Source organism: Notamacropus eugenii, chromosome 4 (genome assembly GCF_028372415.1).
Source record: "Notamacropus eugenii isolate mMacEug1 chromosome 4, mMacEug1.pri_v2, whole genome shotgun sequence".
Taxonomy (NCBI): Eukaryota; Metazoa; Chordata; class Mammalia; order Diprotodontia; family Macropodidae; genus Notamacropus; species Notamacropus eugenii.
Window position 1 is genome coordinate 58,370,483 of NC_092875.1, and position 21,192 is coordinate 58,391,674.

Consider the following 21,192-nt stretch of genomic DNA (forward strand, 5'->3'; position numbering starts at 1 on the left):
TGAGAATCATCCCAATATCAATAAGTGAATCCACCTTGTTCCTTCCGTCTGTTTCCTAGGTTTCTTCCCATAAGTATATTGCCTAAATATCTCGTGCTACTTAACCATCCATCTTTTTTGTCTTCGTCCTCTGGTGTGAGATACACCTTAACACTAATTTTATCCAAGGATCTCTCTTGTGCATTTTTATAGACCTCATCGCCATCATCTTGGCTTGACTACGAGCTCCCTTTTAGGTTATTCTCCCCTGTGTGTTATTGGTTTTCTACTATTCTTATTCTTCTTGACCTATTTCCTACTAACTCTGGGTTTATTTCATACAATAACAACAAAATGCAAAGCAATAACAGCAATGTCTACAAGATCTTTATACAAAAGCAGAAAATCACTTCTCAACTATAATATACATGTACATACTTCTCCACACATATTCAAGTCCTCTGCTTTTTCATTTCTTTGATATTCTCTATACATATATCCCTAAACCACTTTGAGCAGAAAGTCAAGTTGGTGACCTTGCACAACCCTCCCTCCCTCAAAACAAAGTCAAGTGTAAGACCTGCTAACATTTCTTTGATATCATGTTCTTCTTTGGAAATGAAGGACAAAGACAAAGCAGCTCCTCACGCTGTTAACATACTCATAATGTTGAAATGCTTCAACCCAATTTTTACCCTCAAAAACCATACTCATTGCCTAAATCCCAGGATCCCAAAGCTACCACAGTGACAACATTGGTGTATATACCAACATATCCCTCACTAATCAGATGTTGGCACACTATTTGGTATTTCTGTTGTTCAGCAGCTCTGGTCATTATCAAGTCCAAATTTCTGCTGTCAAAGGAAAGAAGCACACAAGTAAATATTGCTATTAGAGTCTTGTAATCCCAAATTACCTGGGTCTTTTAATACACAAACAGCTGAGTACACATAAAACTTGGTGCTCTCTGGTATGCTTATCAATGTTATAAAACAATTTATTTTTTTTAAATTTTTTTTTAAATTTAAATTTATTTATTTAAGTTTTCAACATTCATTTCCACAAAATTTTGGGTTCCAAATTTTCTCCCCATTTCTCCCCTCCCCCACCCCAAAACTCTGAGCATTCTAATGATCCCTATCACAGATCTGCCCTCCCTTCTAACATATCTTCCTTCCCTTATCCTCATCTTCTCTTTTGTCCTGTACGGCAAGATAACTTTCTATACCCCATTACCTGTATTTCTCACTTCCTAGTTGTATGCAAGAACAATACTCAATAGATGTTCCTAAAACTTTGAGTTCCAACTTCTCTTCCTCCCTCCCTCCCCACTCATCCCTTTTGGGAAGGCAAGCAATTCAATATAGGCCATATCTGTGTAGTTTTGCAAATGACTTCCATAATAGTCATGTTGTGTAAGACTAACTATATTTCCCTCCATCCTATCCTGCTCCCCATTTCTTCTGCTCTCTCCTTTGACCCTGTACCTCCCCAAGAGTGTTGACTTCTAATTGCTCCCTCCTCTCATTGCCCTCCCTTCTATCATCCCCCCCACCCTGCTTATCCCCTTCTCTCCCACTTGCCTGTATTGTAAGATGGATTTTCATTCCAAAATGAGTGTGCATTTTATTCCTTCCTTTAGTCAAATGTGATGAAGGTAAGCTTCATGTTTTTTCTCTCACCTCTGATTTTTTCCTCCACTGAAAAGTCTTTTACTTGTCTCTTTTATTGAGAGATAATTTGCCCCATTCCATTTCTCATTTTCTTCTCCCAATATATTTCTCTCTCACCCCTTAATTTCATTTTTTAAAGATATGATCTCATCCCATTCAATTCATTCTGTGCTCTATGTGTGTGTATGTGTGTGTGTGTGTGTGTGTGTGTGTGTGTGTGTGTGTGTGTGTGTGTAATCCCACCAACTACCCAGATACTGAAAAACGTTTCAAGAGTTAGAAATATTGTCTTTCCATGTAGGAATGTAAACACTTCAACTTTAGTAAATCCCTTATTATTTCTCCTTCCTGTTTACCTTTTCATTCTTCTCTTGATTCTTGTGTTTGAAAGTCAAATTTTCTTTTCACCTCTGGTCTTTCCATCAAGAATGCTTGAAAATCCTCTATTTCATTGAATGACAACTATTTCCCTTGAAGTATTATACTCAGTTTTGCTGGGTAGGTGATTCTTGGTTTTAGCCCTAGTTCCTTTGACTTCTGGAATATCATATTCCATGCCCTTCGATCCCTTAATATAGGAGCTGCTAGATAATGTGTTATTCTGATTGTATTTCCACAATACTTGAATTGTTTCTTTCTAGCTGCTTGCAATATTTTCTCCTTGACCTGGGAACTCTGGAATTAGGCCACAATGTTCCTAGGAGTTTCTTTTTTTGAATCTCTTTCAGGAGGGGATTGGTGGATTCTTTCAGTATTTATTTTGCCCCTGGTTCTAGAATATCAGGGCAGTTTTCCTTGATAATTTCATGAAAGATGATGTCTAGGCTCTTTTTCTGATCATGGCTTTCAGGTAGTCACATAATTTTTAAATTGTCTCTCCTGGATCTATTTTCCAGGTCAGTTGTTTTTCCAATGATGTATTTCACATTATCTTCCATTTTTTCATTCTTTTGGTTTTGTTTTGTGATTTCTTGGTTTCTCATAAAGTCATTAGCCTCCATCTGTTCTATTCTAATTTTGAAAGAACTGTTTTCTTCAGTGAGCTTTTGAACCTCCTTTTCCATTTGTCTAACTCTGATTTTTAAAGCAAACTTCTCCTCATTGGCTTTTTGTATCTCTTTTGCCAATTGAGTTAGCCTATTTTTAAAGGTTTTATTTTCTTCAGCATTTTTTGGGGTCTCTTTTAGTAAAGTGTTGACCCACTTTTCATGCTTTTCTTGCATCTCTCTCATTTCTCTTCCCAGTTTTTCCTCCACCTCCCTTAATTGATTTTCAAAATCCTTTGTGATCTCTTCCATGGCCTGAGACCATTGAATATTTATTTTGGATGTTTGGGATACAGAAGCCTTGACTTTTATGTCTTTCCCTGATGGTAAGCATTGTTCTTCCTCATCTGAAAGAATGGGAGAAGATACCTGTTCAGCAAGAAAGTAACCTTCTATAGTCTTATTTTATCCCCCTTTTTGGGTATTTTCCCAACCAGTTACTTGACTTTTGGGTCCTTCTTCAAGGAGAGATTTTTGTACTCAGAATCTTAGCAGAGTTTCCTCTCCACAGCCACCTGGCTTCCAGTTCTGCCAAACCAGCACTGGGGGGCTGAGATTCAGTTAAGCTGTGGGGGGAGGGCAGTCATTCAGTGTGAGATAAAGATGAGCTCCCTAAGGGCTTCTACACAGGGCTGAGGTAAGAATGGGCTGCTCAGTGCCCCCAGGGGTTTTGCTATCCAACAATGGATGCGGGATGCTGTGGGAACTGCTGCCGCCTGCCCAATGTGGCTTCCATGGCCACTGCTTAAGGCCAGAGCTATTGGAAGGCCTTTCTCCCTTCCTGGCCAACTGAAAAAACCCTGTCACTGACCTGTGGCGCCTGTGGCTTGAGGGATCTGTGAACCTGTTGCTGCTGCTGCTGGAACTGGGGATTCCACAACTGGAGATTCTGCCCCTGAGGTGTCCTCCTCCCAGAGCCACTCTGCACTATGTGGCCAAAGCTGGCCTGGGCTCTGCTCCGTGTCTGGTGCAGCAGATGTTTCCTGTGGGCCTTTTAGGTCACCCTGGGCTGGAAATCTTCTCCACTCCATTGTTCTTCACTTCTGCTGCTCCAGAATTTGTTAAGAGTCCCTCTCTATAGGTATTTTATGGGCTGTGTGGGGAGAGCTTGCATATGTGTGTCTTTCTACTCTGCCATCTTGGCTCTGCCCCTCTTACAAAACAATTTAAAATAGTATTATGTTATCAGGTGTTGTTGCACAAAGGACATAGAGGAAATTTCTTTCTGTGCTTCATATCAATAGCTAGTATTGTCTCCAGATTCAAATCTTCTCATCCAATACAATGGATTGCAGTGCAACATGGCTCTATACATAAAGTACTATTAAGAAACCAATAAAATGACCCACCCTCACGAAATAAAATGTTCAGGTCAAAGTAATAGTGATGACTGACTGAACCTTAAATTCCTCCAGATACTACAATACTTTGTGTCTAATATTTCCTGTATATAACACTCTCTCCATTAATGTAGATTATAATCCCTCAGTAGCTTCATTTGAGTGGTGCTGTGATTATGAAACAACATCTTGTGCATAATCTGGTGAGGAAATTCTTTCAATTCAATTTGATTCGTCCTTAAACATTAGATATACATTCCTTGATCACTATAGTCATTTTCCACCTCACCTTTCCAGACTCAGTACTCAATTTTAACAAGTAGAAATGAGAAAAATCAATGAATTACAAACATTGGCTGATGGCTCATGCATTTTTCTTAACTAGAATCTGAAGTATTATTGTTTCCTTTGCTAAAAAGTAGGTCTCATTATGACGTCTTTGTGGTCAATGAGCTTCATTAGCTCAGTATTTTTTTCAATGACTTTTCTCAGGTTTGAAATTCATTTTTTTCACCTCTTGACCTACACACAAAGAATTCTGATGTCATAGAGCATACAACCAGTTGTCAGCTCGCCTGGCTCAAATTCTTCTATTATGGAATCATCTGGATGATGCCTGGTTTTTAATTTTTTTATCCATGAAGTTAAGTAAAAATTACTAAGGAGATGCCTCATAGATTGAGACAAAATTGCAACAGACTTCCAGATGAATAGTCATTTATCTTCTTTGTTTTCAGGTATTTGCCACTACAAAGGAAGTTGTTATGAATATTTTGGTGTCTACTAGATTTTTATTGTTGCCTTTGCCTTCCTTAGGATATATGCCAAATACTGGGATCTTTGAGATGAAGAATATGAACAGTTTCGTGAAATAACTTGAACAATTCTGAATTGAAAATGAATATATTTGGGTCACTTAACAGCTCTACAAAAAAGTCATAACCATGCCTGTCTTCTCACAGAACTGCCAGCACTGAGCATTCTTTACTTTTATAATCCTTGCCAATTTTAAGAGTGCAAAATGGAAACTTAGAATGCTTCTCATTTACATTTCTACTATTATCAATGATTTGAAGCATGATTTCATGGGTTTATTTATAATTAGTCCTTCTAAAAATGTTGGTTTATTATTTTGCCACATTATTATTATATTATTACTACTTTTTATTTTGGGACATCTTTTCTTGATTCCCTGGAAATTTTCCATTCTAGTTTATTAACTTTGATAATTTCTTTTGTGCACATATTTTTCCACTGTCCTATGTGTCTTTTAATTCTATCTGCACAGATTTTAATGGAAAAAAATCTCAAATCACCTTTGAAGGGCTATTTTAAAATTTTTTATTCCACTCTGTTCACATGTTTTTCCCAACAGAGCCATGGAAGGGGAAAATCATTTAAAAATCTCTGAATTCATCTTCCTGGGCCTTTCAGACCAGCCAGAGAAAGAGAGGTTCTTGTTCCTTGGGTTCCTCCTTATGTATCTGATCACAGGGCTGGGGAATATGCTCATCATTCTGGACATTAGGACAGATTCACATCTCCACACCCCCATGTACTTCTTCCTTACCAACTTGTCCCTAGTCGACATCTGCTTCACCTCCACAACCATCCCCAAAATGTTGGTTAATTATGTATCTGGGAACAAAGCAATTCTTTATATTAGCTGCTTGGCACAAGTATTCTTCTTCATATGGTTTGGGGTGGTAGACAGTGTCCTTCTCACTATTATGGCCTATGATCACTCTATGGCTATCTGTGCCCCACTCCATTACTCCATGGTCTTGACCCCAAAGGTCTGTGTCCTTCTGGTAGCGTTGTGCTGGTTTGGGACTTGTGCTGATGCACTAACACATACTGTTCTGCTGACCCAACTCTCATTCTGTGGCCACACTGAAATCCCTCATTTCTTCTGTGACCTCAATGTGGTGATAAGATTGGCCTGCTCAGATAACTTCATCAATGACTTGGTGATGTACACAATGGCAGGACTGACAGCTGTAATTCCATTCATTGTCATCCTAATCTCTTATATTCAAATTTTTGTGGCTGTGCTAAGGATCCCATCAGCTCAAGGGAAATGGAAAGTTTTCTCCATGTGTGGCTCTCACGTCACTGTGGTGTGTCTTTTCTATGGGACAATCATTGGAGTGTACTTTAAGCCAACATCTGCCCACACAGCCCAACAGGACACAGCATCAGCCATAATGTACACTGTGGTCACCCCCATGCTGAACCCTTTCATCTACAGCCTAAGGAACAATGACATGAAAGGAGCCCTGAGGATGCTCTTCTCCAGGAAGTCAGGCCTCTCTTTGTAGCTCTGAAACATCTTCCTGGGCTAGTCACACTGCAGTTTCACTGCTGTGATAAAAGGTACTCAAATAAGTCTTCTTTAGCTTAACATTCAAACTCTTCATCCTTATCCTGCCCAAGAAACAGAGCAAAGTGAGGGACAGAGCATGAAACCAGTTGTCAGAATGCCTGGTTCTACTTCTTCTACCGTTTCCTGTCTGTGTTTCCCTGAGTTAATCAATCTTGAGTTTCTTTATCTATAGAATAAAAGAACAACTATTCACGTTGTACTTGATGTTGTTGTTCAGTTGTTTCAGTCACGCCTGAACATTTCTGATCACATTTGGACTTTTCTTGGCAAATATAATACAATGGTTTGCCATTTCCTTGTCCAAGAGATTAAGGCAAAACAAAGTTAAGACATTTGTCCAAGATCACATGATTAGTATATGCCTGAGGTCAGATTTGAACCCAGGTCATACTGACTCCATATCTGAGATTCTAACCACTGTGCCACCCAGCTTCTAGACCTAGACAAAATAAGAAAGTAATTTAGATGTAGAAAAGATCCAAAATCTCAAAGAAAGCAATTTTTTAAACTTTTTGAAAGTCACTGAAAGTAGGAAAAGGATAACTCATAACTTACTGGTAAAATTAGGAATTAGTATAAGCACCCTGGAAAGCACCTTGAGACCATGTAACTAAAGTAACCAAAGTACCATTGACTCATGGTTTCCAAAGCTTAACAAATACCTTCAGGAGATCTCTACATATATAACAAAAAGCTTCTAATACAACAAAATATGAATAACTGTCCTTCTGTGGTAGCAAAGGCCTGAAAAGAAATTTGTTTCACATCAATAAGGGAATCTCTAAAAAAACAGTTCTTTAAACAAACAAAAAAGGCTTCAAATTCTAATCAACCACATAAAAGATTGCTTTTTCTGACAAACAGGAAATGAAATGAAAATTAGTACATATCTGGCACTTCATATCACACCCAGCAAATTCAAAATGATAATGAATATAAGAATCATCAGTATTGGAGGTCCTGTGGAAAGAAAGGTAGATAAACAGCCCCTTGCTGGAGCTGTGAACTGACTCAACCATTCTAAGAGTACTTTGGTGCATTTGAAGACTGACGGATAATCTGTACAAAAAGAATGGCTTAGCAGGTGGGGAGTGATATGTGAGGAACAGCAAAAAAGGTCAGTTTGGGTGTATTGAGAAGTGATTGAAAGGGAATCACTTACAATAAAGCTAGAAAGGGAGATTGGAATCAGGCTGCGAAGGGCTTTAAAAGCCAAACAAGTATGTATTTTATCCTATTGGGAATAGGAAGCCACCAGAGATTATTCACCAAAAATGTCATATAGTAAGATCTGGGTTTTGAGATGATCACTTTGTCAGACATATGGACAATATATTGGAAAGGGAAGAAATTGGAGTCAGATGATCAGAACAATTGTGGTTATAACAATAGTCCAACATAGTGTTATCACTGGTCTTCACTAGCATGATAGTTTCCTCCAGTAACATTCAGCTGCACATGAATAGTAGAGAAAATAGGGAATGGTGAGGGTAATTGAGGGTTGGGCAAATGACTAGCCCCCAGTCCACAAATTTCTGTTCTATATGTAATAGGAATGAACTCATTGAAAGCCCATTCTTTGTTGAATTAGGCATTACTCTCTATACAAGAGAGTATACACTATATCTCCTTTGTGAACAACATGTACTTTACTAGGATGACTTCAATAGTAAGGAAAGTAGAATCTTTTGCTGTTTTTGTTTTAGTGTAATCATGTGACTGAGGAGCATCTTTCCCACCCAGACCTGGGAAAATTTGTAAGTATATGCCTTTAGTTAATGAAGCACTGGTTGTCAAGGGATATGATGCTCTCTGGCTCTAAAAAAGACTCTGAGGGTGAGGTTTTATTTTGGGACACAGTTTTTGTAATAAGGTTTGAGTGCCAGATGAGGTCTCTGAGAAGCTTCTTTAAGGAGTCACCTGCCTTTGAGAAGCCAGATGTTTTGCTTCCCTCTCTGCCACCTGGTCATACAGCCGTCTATCTGTTGAATTATGGTCAGGCAGAGGAAGCCAAGCTTGTTGATTACTTTGTGGTTCAGGGTGTTGACTCCCCTGAACCAAGTGAATGATACATGTGCTTGGTTAAGGGAATGATACATGGGCTTGATTAAAGTGGTTGTTAATTCCTCAAAAGTTGCCTTTCCTTTTATGAATGCAAATCTAAGGACCTGTGATAGCAGGTGTATCTTCAGGTGCTTATTGATACATTATGGTGATGAGAATGGGAACCGCATAAATTAAAGGGGAAAGTATGGGAATTGGGATAATTTTCTGTTGTTTCCCAGTTGTGTTAGCTATGATTCTGTGGAACTCTGGGAGGTGGGGGTGGCCAGAGCCAGGGCTCCAGTGGATTAGCCCAGCTCCTGCCTTTGTTGGAGGAGTAAGGTCTTTAAAATGTATTGTATTCAGCAACCAGACCAGAGCAGCAAGAATTTGAAATGAGCCATGAAAACTTAGCAGAACACTGTCTTGGAGCAGAAGCCTGCCTGCCCAATGACCCAGCAGAAACCAAGAATAGCCAGTGTGAGGATATTGGTGACGTGTGAGGAACAGAAACAGCTTTCACACAGACCCACGTGGCTGGCTTCTGCTGGAGGAGGAGGAACCCAGGAGCTTGGAGTTCAGCCTTGGCATAAGATTGGGCACTGAGACATGTAAGAACCAGTGACAGCAAGCCTCCCGTGTATGTTTGGGGGCTTACTGATACAATGACACAGCAGTTCCTCATTGGTACCCAGTGGTGGCATTGTCTCAAACATGATTAATGATTGTGAGACAGGGGGACACAGATTCTTGACAAGGAATTTCATTTTAGTCTATAGGATGATTTGGGGAGACAGCACCACCACTTCTCTTTAGGCATTTTTTCCAGTTTTCTCTGCCTTGAACTTCTGACAAGGTGTGGCAGGAATTTCTCACCTTCCCTCCTGCCCAGTAGCAAGGATGCCTTGCAACAAGAACAAATAAAAGTCTGACAAGAGCCCCCTTAATGCAACCTATCCCACTTGTGAAGTGTGATCAGTATGCAATCTAGGAAAGTTCGTAAAAGTTTCAGATCGATCTCTTACAGGTTCATGTGATAGAAGGATCCTCTAACACACATACAAACATACACACACATACACTTCAAAGAAAGTATATATTCTGAGTGCTTCCTGGTGTCCTTGATGACTCAAGAGTTTATATTTAATACTGAAAAACCCTTTGTTGAGCTTCTAAGCTGAAACTCAGTGGTGATGATAAAAGTGTCACTCTTGCCACTTAAGCTTCTTCTTCCTGTCAGACACAACATTCAAGAATGTTCGGCCTTAAGGCCGAAGGGCTACCCAAGCCTTTTCTTACCTGTCTTCCAGGTCTTCGGGGATCAACCGGATAAACGTGTTGAGAGAAGAGACTTTCCAGAGTCGAACAAGGGTTAGGCTCTATTCAGGGTCTTAGTTACATGTGCAGGGTGAATTCTTCCTCAGGAGAGAGGAATCCTCCTCCTCCCAAGGGGCAAAGATCATACAGCAAGAGAATGGGAGTGGGAGAGAGGAGGGACCTTCTGCCCTCTAAGGGCCCCTCAGCTCGAAGAGTGCCTTCAGGCTTTCCTGTCCCTACTTAAGCTCTCCCTCCACATAGTTTGCATATGAATACCGTGCCTGCTCTCAGCCCTTAGCTAGTCAACAACACGTGTGCTCAGACCATGGGCCAATCTCAAGGGTGGGATGCTCTCCCCAGCAAGTTTCCCATGGAGAAGAGGCGGAAATGCACGAGATAGCCCGTGTCTCATGCCTCAATTCCCAGCTGTTCCCTGGGGGGCCTCATGAGAACTCTGAGGTTTAGAAGTCCTCACCTTTACCTGCCCGAGACTGTCCACATGAGAACTGAGCTTACACCCCCAACACAAGAATAAGTCTCTGAGTTATCAGGAAGGTTGGGAGCAGGTGTACATTCCCCTTGCAGACATAAGGTGAGAGCTCATATGGCCCCAAATAATCTTATGCTCATAAAAGAACTATTTCCTTTGGCACAAGAACTGGTGAATGACAGAACAGCAGGTAGTAATATGCCTTTCTTGTGCAATTAAGCAATGACCTAGCTGCTGACAGTGTGGTTGCAGAGTTGCTAGCAGCAGAAGCAGACAGGTTGAAAGGGAAGAGCCAACAGGTAGACATGGTTGTTGCCCTTCATCTTTGAAGAGGACCAAAACGACATCACCATGATAAAGTGAAATTTTAGTGTTCTGACTGTGGCAGATCAGAACAATATGAGTTCAGAATACTCTACCACAGGTTGGTCACAGACAGTCTGTGTGAATATTTGGGACAGATATCCCAAATTTGCACATCTTGTGATTACTTTGTGTAGTCTCAATTCTGCTTTGCTCAAAGAGCACAGCACCCTTTCTGATAAGGGCACCCCATGCTGATTGGTTCTGTGCCAAAGTTTTCCATATTGCACAGACAAATCCCAAAGTTTTTGAGAGAGACCTTGAGAATGTTCTTGTATCGTTTCTTCTGGCCACCATATGATCACCTGCCCTATGCGAATTGTCTATAAAATAGTCTTTTTGGCAAGTGTACACTGTGCATTCCAACAATGTGGTCAGCCCATCAAAGTTGTGCACTCTGAAGCATAGTTTGAATACTTGGCAGTTCACCTTGAGCAAGGACTTCAGTCTGATACCTTATCCTGCCAGGTGATCCTCAGAATCTTTCTAAGACAGTTCAAATGGAAATGTCAGGTAGACATAGGAGACAGATGAACAGAGAGACAGAGAAAGGAAGGAGGAGAGATGGAGGTACACAGAGAGAGGAGAGTGAGGGAGGAATATGGAAGGAGAGTTAGCTAATACTACTAATAGTGCTTTGCAGCTTGCAAAGTCCTTAACATATGTTATTTCATTCGACCCTGAAAACAGCCTTGTGACATAGATGCCATCATTATCCTAATTTTACAGATGAGGAAAGTGAGGCAGAGAAAAGTCAAGTGACTTATCTAGGATCATACATTTAGAAAGGGTCTGAAGTGAAATTCAAACTCAGGTCTTCTTGATTTCATATTCAACATGACCTCCTCTGTTCTATCTAGTTTGCTTTTTGAAATACAGAGTTTCTGACCCGATAACCAGGTACCAGAGGAAACATACTTCCTAAACAATAAGCTTCTCAGAGGAAAAGGTCACCAGTAGCACTATCAGTTATTAAATGAAAGATTAAAAAAAGGTCATGCCCTGAGTCGGCCTAGGATCTGGACCTTACTTGGACAGTGCAGATCATAGGTGAATGCAAAGGAAGCATTCAGAAGCACCACAAAATTGACATTACTATTTATGGTGAGTATAATGAATGAAATGAGCCATTTGACATGTTTTATGTTTTCCCATTTGTTCATACAATGACCTCATGTTAAAGTCATTAGGTCTTTCAGAGTTTTTGAGTGAGAGGGGAAAAACACTATCCTGTACTAAATATCACTGATATACACTGAATAGCTTTTCAAAAGGTGCTGCTTGTTCACATATGGTAAAATACCACAGGATTCTCCAGGAATTTCTCTGGGGGAAAGAGCACTGAACCAGAGAGAAGGAAACCTGGCCCCCTCTTTTAGCATCAAGTCACCTAGGATTGAATGTGGCTCTTTGGGGAGCACAAGTCTCTTGTAAGCAGAAGCAGCCTGGGCTGTAGGGAGCATATCAAACAAAGGAGCTCAGTTCAAGTAATCTTTGGGGTTTTTTTCTTCTGACATTTTATGACATACATTCTAATTTGATGTGTTTTTTCTTCTGAAGCTCCTTCCAAGTGAGACATTGTGGATTCTCTTTCATTGGAGTAGCTTAGTGGCCCAGTGGATAAAGCACTGGACGTGGAATCTGGAAGACTCATATTTCTGAGTTCAAATATGACCTCAGACATGTGACAGCTATGTGACCCCTCAGTAAGTCACTTTACTCTGTTTGCCTCAGTTCCTCATCTGTAAATGCAGGTGGAAAAGGCAAACCACTCCAGTATTTTTGACAAGAAAATCCATAAATAAGGTTATGACAAACTGGATGTGACTGAACAGCAACATAACAAATTATCTTTCAACTCTGAAATTATATGTATAAGACTCTCTTCATACTCTAGTGTCATAAGGATTATATTCCCTTCCAGCTCCAAAAATCTATGTTCTTGGTAATCAAGTGCCCTCAAGCAATGAAATTTTATGCAATGCAAAAAATATAAATCTCTCACTTCTGCTTTAGGAACAATGCATGAGGTAAGGGGAGTGTTGACAGGCTTTCCCCTTATTTTCCTAGAACTCTTGCAAGGCAGCACCAAGTTTTAAGAATGTCATTTGTTACTCAATTCTCACACTAGAAGTAGAGGAATCTGGAGAAATCCTGAGAGAAATGATAGTGCTCCTCTATTACAGACAGATAGTTCAGTAGAGAGAGCTCTGAGTCTGAAGTCAGAAAACATTTCATGTTGGTCTTCAGACACTTACTAATTGTATGTCACTTGACAAGGCACTTAAATCTCTGTTTTCTTCAGTTTCCCCAACTCTAAAAAGAGGATAATAATAGCACCTGCCACCTAGGGTTATTGCAAGGATCAAGTATGGCATTTTCCAAAGTATGTTTTGCATAGTAGTCACTACATAAATATTTATTGTTATTGATTGCCATGATATCCATGTGAGGTGTTACATACATGAGTAAGAGAGACGATGTCTAGATTTTGGACAAACGGTACCCGACATTTTTAAGTCACCATAAAGGAAAATGGATTTGGAGGGAGACTTCTTTGCAAAATGAAAGTTTGTTGTTGTTTGCCTTTCAATTTTGAAGAAGACCAATGACCTCATTGGTGATGTCTTGATGCCTTCATGAATAGGATTTAAGAGAGGAAACGTTGCAGACTCATCAGCCTCACTCTCTCCTGCAGAGTCATTAAAGTCAAGGGAAAAGACAAAAATCGAGGTGACTGCTGATGGAGCAGGATGTAGTGAATTACTTTGGCATCTTCAATATCTAAGCACTCCGTAATGCCTACTTCAGCTGCCTGCATTGCCACTGGAACAAATTGCTCTCCTCCTCCCATTTCATCAAGGGCAGTCTTAACATGGTTGGGGTAGATATACCCCTAATTAAACAACAGACTTGAGGCTTGTTGGTTCCTCTGAAATTGGTTTAGCCCATCTGCCATATTGGTTTAGCAGTGTGTGGCTGTTGTTCATGCTACAGCTTCCTGGAACCACCACTGAGAGTTGGGTGACAGGTGGACATGAAAGGTGGATGAGTAGCTTTGTAAAGGGCTTGGCAAGCCCTTACACAAGAGATGCTTGTTGTCCTCCACGCACCTCTATAAGGGAGTAATTGTTCTGCTACATCCCTGAGAGAAATCTTGTATATGAGACCAGGACCAGAGGTACTCCAGAACAAGAAAAGAGACATTTAGCAGTAAGAGATTCATTTTAAGGCATGATGCAGGCTATCAGGAATTCTAGAAAGAAAGGGATTATATTTCCCCTGAAAAGGGAAATATTGCCAACTCCTGGGACACTAGGGGTACTAGATTCATGGACCACAGGATTATCAGTGGGGGACAGTGATAAAGTTCTATAGGAGAATACAAAAATTTTGAGGGCTGCTAGAAGCATGAAATGCAAGAAAATCAAAGGTGCAAAGGGTCATGAAAGGAGCCCAAGAGGGAGCAGCAATATGGAGGAGCAAGATTCAAACATCCATGTGAGTGAAGTTGCATGGGACTATGGGGGAAGGATATTCACTGGTGGTAACATCATTTTCTTTGGACTCTAATAGAAATTCTAAGGGCGTTGGATTTGGGGTCAGACAACTTGGGTTTCAATATTAGCTCTGTTGCTTCCTAGCTGTGTGAGATTCAGGGAGTCTCTAACCTGTCTGCTCCTGTTTCCTCATATATAAAGTGAAAGGTTTGCACCAAATGCCTAATAAAGCTCCTTCTGGCTCCAGAACTCTAATACTGTGATAATGTGTCATATAAGAATATTAGACACCACAAAAATATGTATTTTATATCTGAAGGTCCTTCTGAGTGCTAATGTCTTCTATATTATGTTCTAAGATCCCTTTCTACTCTGGTGTTCTATGCCTCAGGATCTAAGGTCTGTTCCTTGAAGGACAATTGGAAATACATGGTGATCTGCACATTCCTGGAAGCACTGTTTTGTGAAAAATAAGTTGAAAAGCTTAGGTCATGTACTATCCAAAAGTGTGCTTGGTCCAAAGGGGTTACACTGAAGAATGGACAATTGTTTGGTTTATCTAACAATGAGCTCAGGGAACTATGCCCGGAGTCCAGGGAGTCCTTGTAAAAGCTCTGACAATAACCTCTTACATTGTCCTAATGGACAAAGCAGATGCCTGCTCTCACATACACTATGTCAGCAAACATTTCAAGCCTTCTTTCTCCTGCAAGGACCTACAGCTTGGACAATTCTGCTATGAAAAGGGGAATAGGAAAGACAATATGGCTGGATTCCTCATAACAGAAAAAGAAAACATGAACAGAAAAGCTAGACCAAACATCCAAGTAAGTGTATCTGTACATGTCACCTCTTCATTTCAAGGGGAAAATCTCATGGAAAATACTGCTGTAAACTTTTGCATAGAAACTTGTACAACTCCAGTCCATAATTTACTCAATTCAATTTCTTAGTTAAATTGATCTTATCAAAGCAAAAATCTGACTATAACATGTCCCCCTACCATGTAACCACTCAATAAACTGTAGTGGCTCCTGTCATCTTTATATTTGTATACATATATATATATATATACACACACACACACATGCATACATATGAACATATGCATATACATACACATATACATATATGTGTATATATGTATATATCTGTATATATATATATATATATATATACACACACACATATATATATATATATATATATATATGAAATGTGTGAATATAATACCCTTAGTCTTGAAATTCAAACCTCATTTAAGGAAACTCTCTTCTTAACCCAGTGTTCACAGCCTAATGCCTCCTTCTTCTACGTATGTGTGTGTTCGTCCTTTGTTGCTAAAGAAGACTATGCCTACTGACTCACCTTAAATAGACAAAGAAATAGGGACATGAACTATTATTTGATGAAAGTAATAAACTCCTGGAAGGCAACTAGGTGACACAATGCATGGAGAGAGTGTCAGACCTGGAGTAAGGAAGACTCCTCTTCCTGTGTTTAAATTTAGCCTGGGATACTTAGTAGCCATGTGAGAAAGTCACTTAACCCTATTTGCCTCAGTTTCCTCATCTGTAAAATTAACTGAAAAAGAATATAGCAAGCCACTCCAGTATTTTGGCCAAAATACTCCAAAAGAGTCAGACACGACTGAAAAGTGACTAAACAAACAAACAAAAGAAACAACTCCTAGATGAGAGAGGTTCCTCTACCAAAACAGGTCAGCACCTTCTCTGAAACTTAGAACTTTAGAGAATTTCCTAGAAGGCTGAAAAATTGAATGGTCGACAATTACATCCCCAATAAGTGTCAAGATCATGGTTTGTGTACTGCTCTTGCTGACTCTGTTGAGGTTCAGGGTGCTAGGCACCCCAAAATACCAACATGCCAAGTTCTGTGCAATGAATTCAACTCAAGCTTTCTTTAAACCAAAGAAAAACAAAGTTTGTTAAGGATTTACCATACTGGGTTGACTCTTAAGGAGCCTAAGTATTTGTAATCCTTGTATTAACAAGCAGGTCAGATATAATCTCTGTTAGACAGAGTCTGAGCTGGATTGAATCTGAGAGCCTTTATGGAAATGAGAAAGATCTTATATGCAGAAAGACTGGGAGGGATCTGGGGATGGTCTAGTAGTCTGGGAGTTCCAAGGATGGTTTTAATTGGAGTGATCAGTAGTCTAGGGTGCCTAGAGCTCTTGATGGGAATGGCCAGTACTCTGGGGTGAATAAAGATAATATCCAGGGAGAATCTTGATTGGAGTGACCAGTAGCCTGGAGAATGGAATTTTGATAGGATTAAGGGTGGGAAGTATGACAGAGATTTGGGCATAGTGACAAAGAAAAGTATATGGGCCTGAAGAGACTACTAGATCAGGTGGGAAGATTCAACGAGAGTTCAAGGAGGTTCCCTGACTGTACCTCATCAACTCCAAGGCCAGCTCTTTACTCACTCTCTCTCTCTCTCCCTCTCTCTTCCTCTCTCTCTTTTTTTAAGAAGAAGAAGAAGAAGAAGAAGAAGAAGAAGAAGAAGAAGAAGAAGAAGAAGAGAGAAAGAAGAAGAAAAAAGAAGAAAGAAGAAGAAAGAAGAAGAAAAAAGAAGAAAGAAGAAGAAGGAGGAGGAGGAGGAAGAGGAAGAAGAAGAAGAAGATAGAAGGAGGAGGAGGAGGAGGAAGAGGAAGAGGAAGAAGAAAAAAGAGGATGAGGAGGGAGAGGAGAAAAAGAAAGTGAACAAGAAGAAGGAAAAACAACAACCACCACAACATTTACATAGCACTTTATGGTTTAAGAAATGAGTTACAATATGCTAAGTAATTTGCTCCTCACAACAATCCTGTGAAGTAGATGCTATTATTATTCCCATTTTGAGGAAACTAAAGAACAGAAGAGAATAAGTGACTTTCCCTGGGTCATACACATAGTGTCTGAGGCAGGATTCAAATTCAATTCTTTCTGATTCCAAGCCCTGGAATCTCATCATCTCACTTAACTGTACCACCTGTGCCATTAAAGTCACAACTTCCTTCCAGGGGTATTTTAATTCATAGCAGTGCTTACTCAGTTCCTTCTAGTGATATCATTGATATTCACAAAAATCAGTCGCAGTGGGGAGGACTTTATCGCATTTGACAACATCCAGAGAAAGACCAAGAGAATTGAAAGAAAGGCAGAAATTAAGCTATAGGATATGTTTACAACTGGATCTGACTCAAGACAGTACTCTTCTAATTGATATTTGATAATATAATAAAATGAGATATCTGTAGGACAATCAATAACTAAGAAAAGGAGATTTAATTAATCATAGCATTTGAAATATATTCAAAAACAATAACCATGAAGGACACCCCAAGTTGATTCATTTAAGCTAAGCTCCCTGGCCTGAGTTACCCCATAGTTGTGCACCAACCAAAAATTAGTGACCACCTAGAACTTCTCATGATGCTTTTTTGTATTCAGCGGACGAGAAATCAATGTCAGTAGCCTGGGCCTTTAATGTCCTGAATCAAGTTTCAAGGATGCTTTGTATACCTTGTAAGGACAAAATAGACTAACTTACATGGATGCTGTGGTTAGAATACTGCTCTCACCACATAAACGTGAAAAGGGAAACTTCAAATGTATACACTGAAGAACAAAAGACCAATGAAGAATATGATAACTGTTTTGTGGTTTCGGAAGACTTGTCACAAGGTTAAGAGTTTATACCTTTTCTACTCTTCCCTAGAAGACAGAACTAAAAGCAATTAGCAAAGAATTTTATAGGGAAAAGTCTTTTTTCAGTTACCAGTCAGTGAGATTGACTGTTTGCTTGAGGTGACAAAGGGAGATGGCAAGAGCTCATCAGGTAATAGATTTGATGCATGAAGACACTACAGGAGTGATTTGGTTCCAACTTCTGGTTTTGCAGATCAACAAAATGAGGACCAGATGGGATAAGTAACTTCACCAAGTTTGTACAGGTCTACAGTGATGAAACCAGATTCAAAATTAGATCCTCTGTGTCTAAATGGAACACTATTCATGCCCAAGAATTATTTAAATTCAAATGGGTTAAATGCAGATCCACTGTCAGGAACCAATGAATCCAATAATATGCATTTATTAAATTCCTCTTTTATGTTCCAGGCACTGTACTTGGCTCTGAGGATGCACAGAAAATTATTAAATAGCTTGGCCTCTGGGAACTTAAATTCTACTTGAACAAAAGAAGTAGAGGTCAGTTCACCTCTTACATGTATTAAATAGATACAGTATATTAAAATATAACATATTAATTTAATACATAGCTTTAAATAATCTTTACATAATCTCATCCATGAGTCCATTAATCTATTAGTGCATCCATGAATCTTTGAGTCCTTATTTCATCTCTTATTCCATGTGCACTTCTCAACAGAAGCATGGAAGGAAGAAATCAGTCTTGTGTCTATGAGTTCATCCTCCTGGGACTCTCAGAGCAGCCTGAGCAGGAGTCACCCCTGTTCTCCCTGTTGCTTCTTGTGTACCTTATCACAGGTCTAGGGAATCTGCTCATCATTCTGGCCATTAAGACTAGATCATATCTCCACATTCACAGGTACTCCTTCCTTAGCAACTTGTCCCTAGTCCACATCTGCTTCACCTTCACCGCAACTGCCAAGATGCTGGAAAATAACATATCTAGAAAAAAAAGTAATTCCATATGATGGGTACCTAACAAAAATATTCTTCTTCATTTGGTTCAAAAGGATAGATAGTATCCTTCTCACTACTTGCCCTAGGACTGTTATCTGTGCCCCACTACATTATTCCGTGATTATGAGCCCAAAGGTCTGTGCCTTTCTAAAAGCAGTGTCCTTGTTTCGAGCCTATGCTATTGTTCTGACCCATCTGGGCTACTAACCCATATTTCATTCTGTGGCCACCATGAAATCCCTCGTTTTTTCTGTGACCTCAGTTCCCTGCTAAAGGTGGCCTGCTCAGACACCTTCATCAATGACCTGATGGTCAATACAGTGGGGATGCAAACAATTATCATTCCCTTCATTGCCATCCCTATCTCCAACACCTGAATATTTTCAATTATCCTGATGATCCCATCTATTATGGGGAAATGGAAAACTTTCTCTACCTGTGCCTCCCACCTCACTGTGCTCTCTCTATTCAATGGGACAATCATTGGAGTGTACTTCAACCCAAAATCCACCCACACAGGCCAACGGGACACAGCAGCAGGTGTGATGTGCACGGTGGTCACCCCCATGCTGAACCCTTTCATCTACAACCTAAGAACAAGGTCATGAAATAAGCCCTGAGGATGCTTCTCACAAGGAAATGAGGTCTCATTTTGTCTCTATGAGATATCCTCCATAATCAGAATTTCATTTATAGCAGGAATGGAGGAATGGTTCAATATTAGGAAATCTATCAAACATATATTAACCATACTAATGATAAAAATAACAACTAATGCATTAATAGATGCAGAAAACACTGGAAAGTTAGGGAATACATGGAGCTTTTGTTAAAATGATAGTTAAAATCTATGTAAAACAAAGAACAAGCATTTTCTATAATGGGAATAAGCTAGAGATCTATAAAGGATAAATCAAGAATGGCCATTATCACCATTACTATTCAATATAGTGCTAGAAATGCTAGCTTTAAGAATAAGACCCTGTTACAAAAAAATAAAATTGAGGTATAACTAAGAGAATTTCTTGCTCAGGCTTCTTGCTGCCTTTGTGCTCAGAAGAACTCTCCCTCAGACTATCTTGAACTGTCTGACACTGTTTGCTTAAAATATGCAGGTCACTCATCCTGCTGAAGTGCATAACATCAAGTTTGAGACCTAAACTTCAGTTCCAATTTCCAGGAGGACTTCACTCATTAGAAAAGGAGACCAAAGAGGCAGAAGGAAGTTGCAAGCAAGAATTTAGCAGGGGTGAATCAATATAATAAAGATTTACATAGTTGGGTGCTTCTTTTATATTTCAATGGACTCTGTTTTGTACCAAATCATCACACTTGGGCCTTTCTTGACTTTTTAACCTTATATATAACTATGTCCTACCCTGTCTCTTTTATGTATTAAATAGATATTTATATGACCATCCCTGTCAAGAAGGTCCAAGGTTTCACTCTTTCTTGGCATAGCATCATCACCATCACGATGGTCCAAGGTTGAAATACTGGGCCATCCATTTACATTGCACTTGAAGATAAGCCCCACCACTATGCATATGAAGGGAGGCAACATTCTTTTTGTGTGGTGGTGTGTGGGGGTTAATTTTTAATTCATAAAATTCATGTTTTTATTTCCAAGTTCTCTCTTTTTGCAGCCTCTTCCCCACCCATTTGAATTGAATCTCTTAAATTCTTGTTTCATTTCCTTTGCACATGTCCTCTTTAACAGATCCAGGGGAGAGGTAATCAGCCAGTAGTCTCCACATTCATCCTCTGGAGCTTTTCACACCAGTCAGAGGAGAAGATATTCCTGTTCTTCTTTCTGCTTATCTACCTGATAACAGGGCTAGGGAACATGCTCATCATCCTGGTGATCAGAATTCCCACCTTCACACACTCATGTACTTCTTCCTTATATACTTGTCCCTGGTCATCATCTGCTTCATACTCAACACCATCCTGAAGATACTGTTTGATTATATACATACGGGAGAAAAACAACTCCTTACACCAGGTCTCTGACAGTAGTGTTCTTTAGTTATAACATATGATTCAACAGTATCCTAAAATGAATTGATGCAAAATGAGGTAAGGCTATCTATGAAAACACTTTGTATAATAACGGCAACATTGTAAGACAAGACAGCTTTGAAATGGTTATGATCTTTACTCATAACACTGACTAACAACGATTCTAGAAGACAAATGATGAACTAGGCTACCTACTCATTTCCTCTTGGAAAAAAAAAATATATATATATAATCAAAATGAGCCACATGTTTTGGGACATGGGACTTTGTTTTCCTTGATTATGTATACCTGTTTTTGTAAAAGAGGCTGTAGTATTTTGTGGAGATGTTAGAGATTATGAAAGAAACAATTAT

At 39.5% G+C, this 21,192-nt stretch overlaps 1 protein-coding gene and 1 pseudogene across 1 annotated transcript; both read left to right on the forward strand.

Annotated features, from left to right (window-relative positions):
• Window positions 1–5,420: 5,420 nt before the first annotated feature.
• On the forward strand, window positions 5,421–6,431 carry LOC140498138 (olfactory receptor 1M1-like). Its single transcript, XM_072599426.1, has one exon. The coding sequence runs from the start codon at window positions 5,421–5,423 to the stop codon at window positions 6,360–6,362; it is 942 nt and encodes a 313-aa protein (XP_072455527.1). The 3' UTR covers window positions 6,363–6,431.
• An 8,290-nt stretch (window positions 6,432–14,721) lies between these two features.
• Window positions 14,722–20,221, forward strand: LOC140502211 (olfactory receptor 1G1-like; annotated as a pseudogene).
• Window positions 20,222–21,192: the final 971 nt, after the last annotated feature.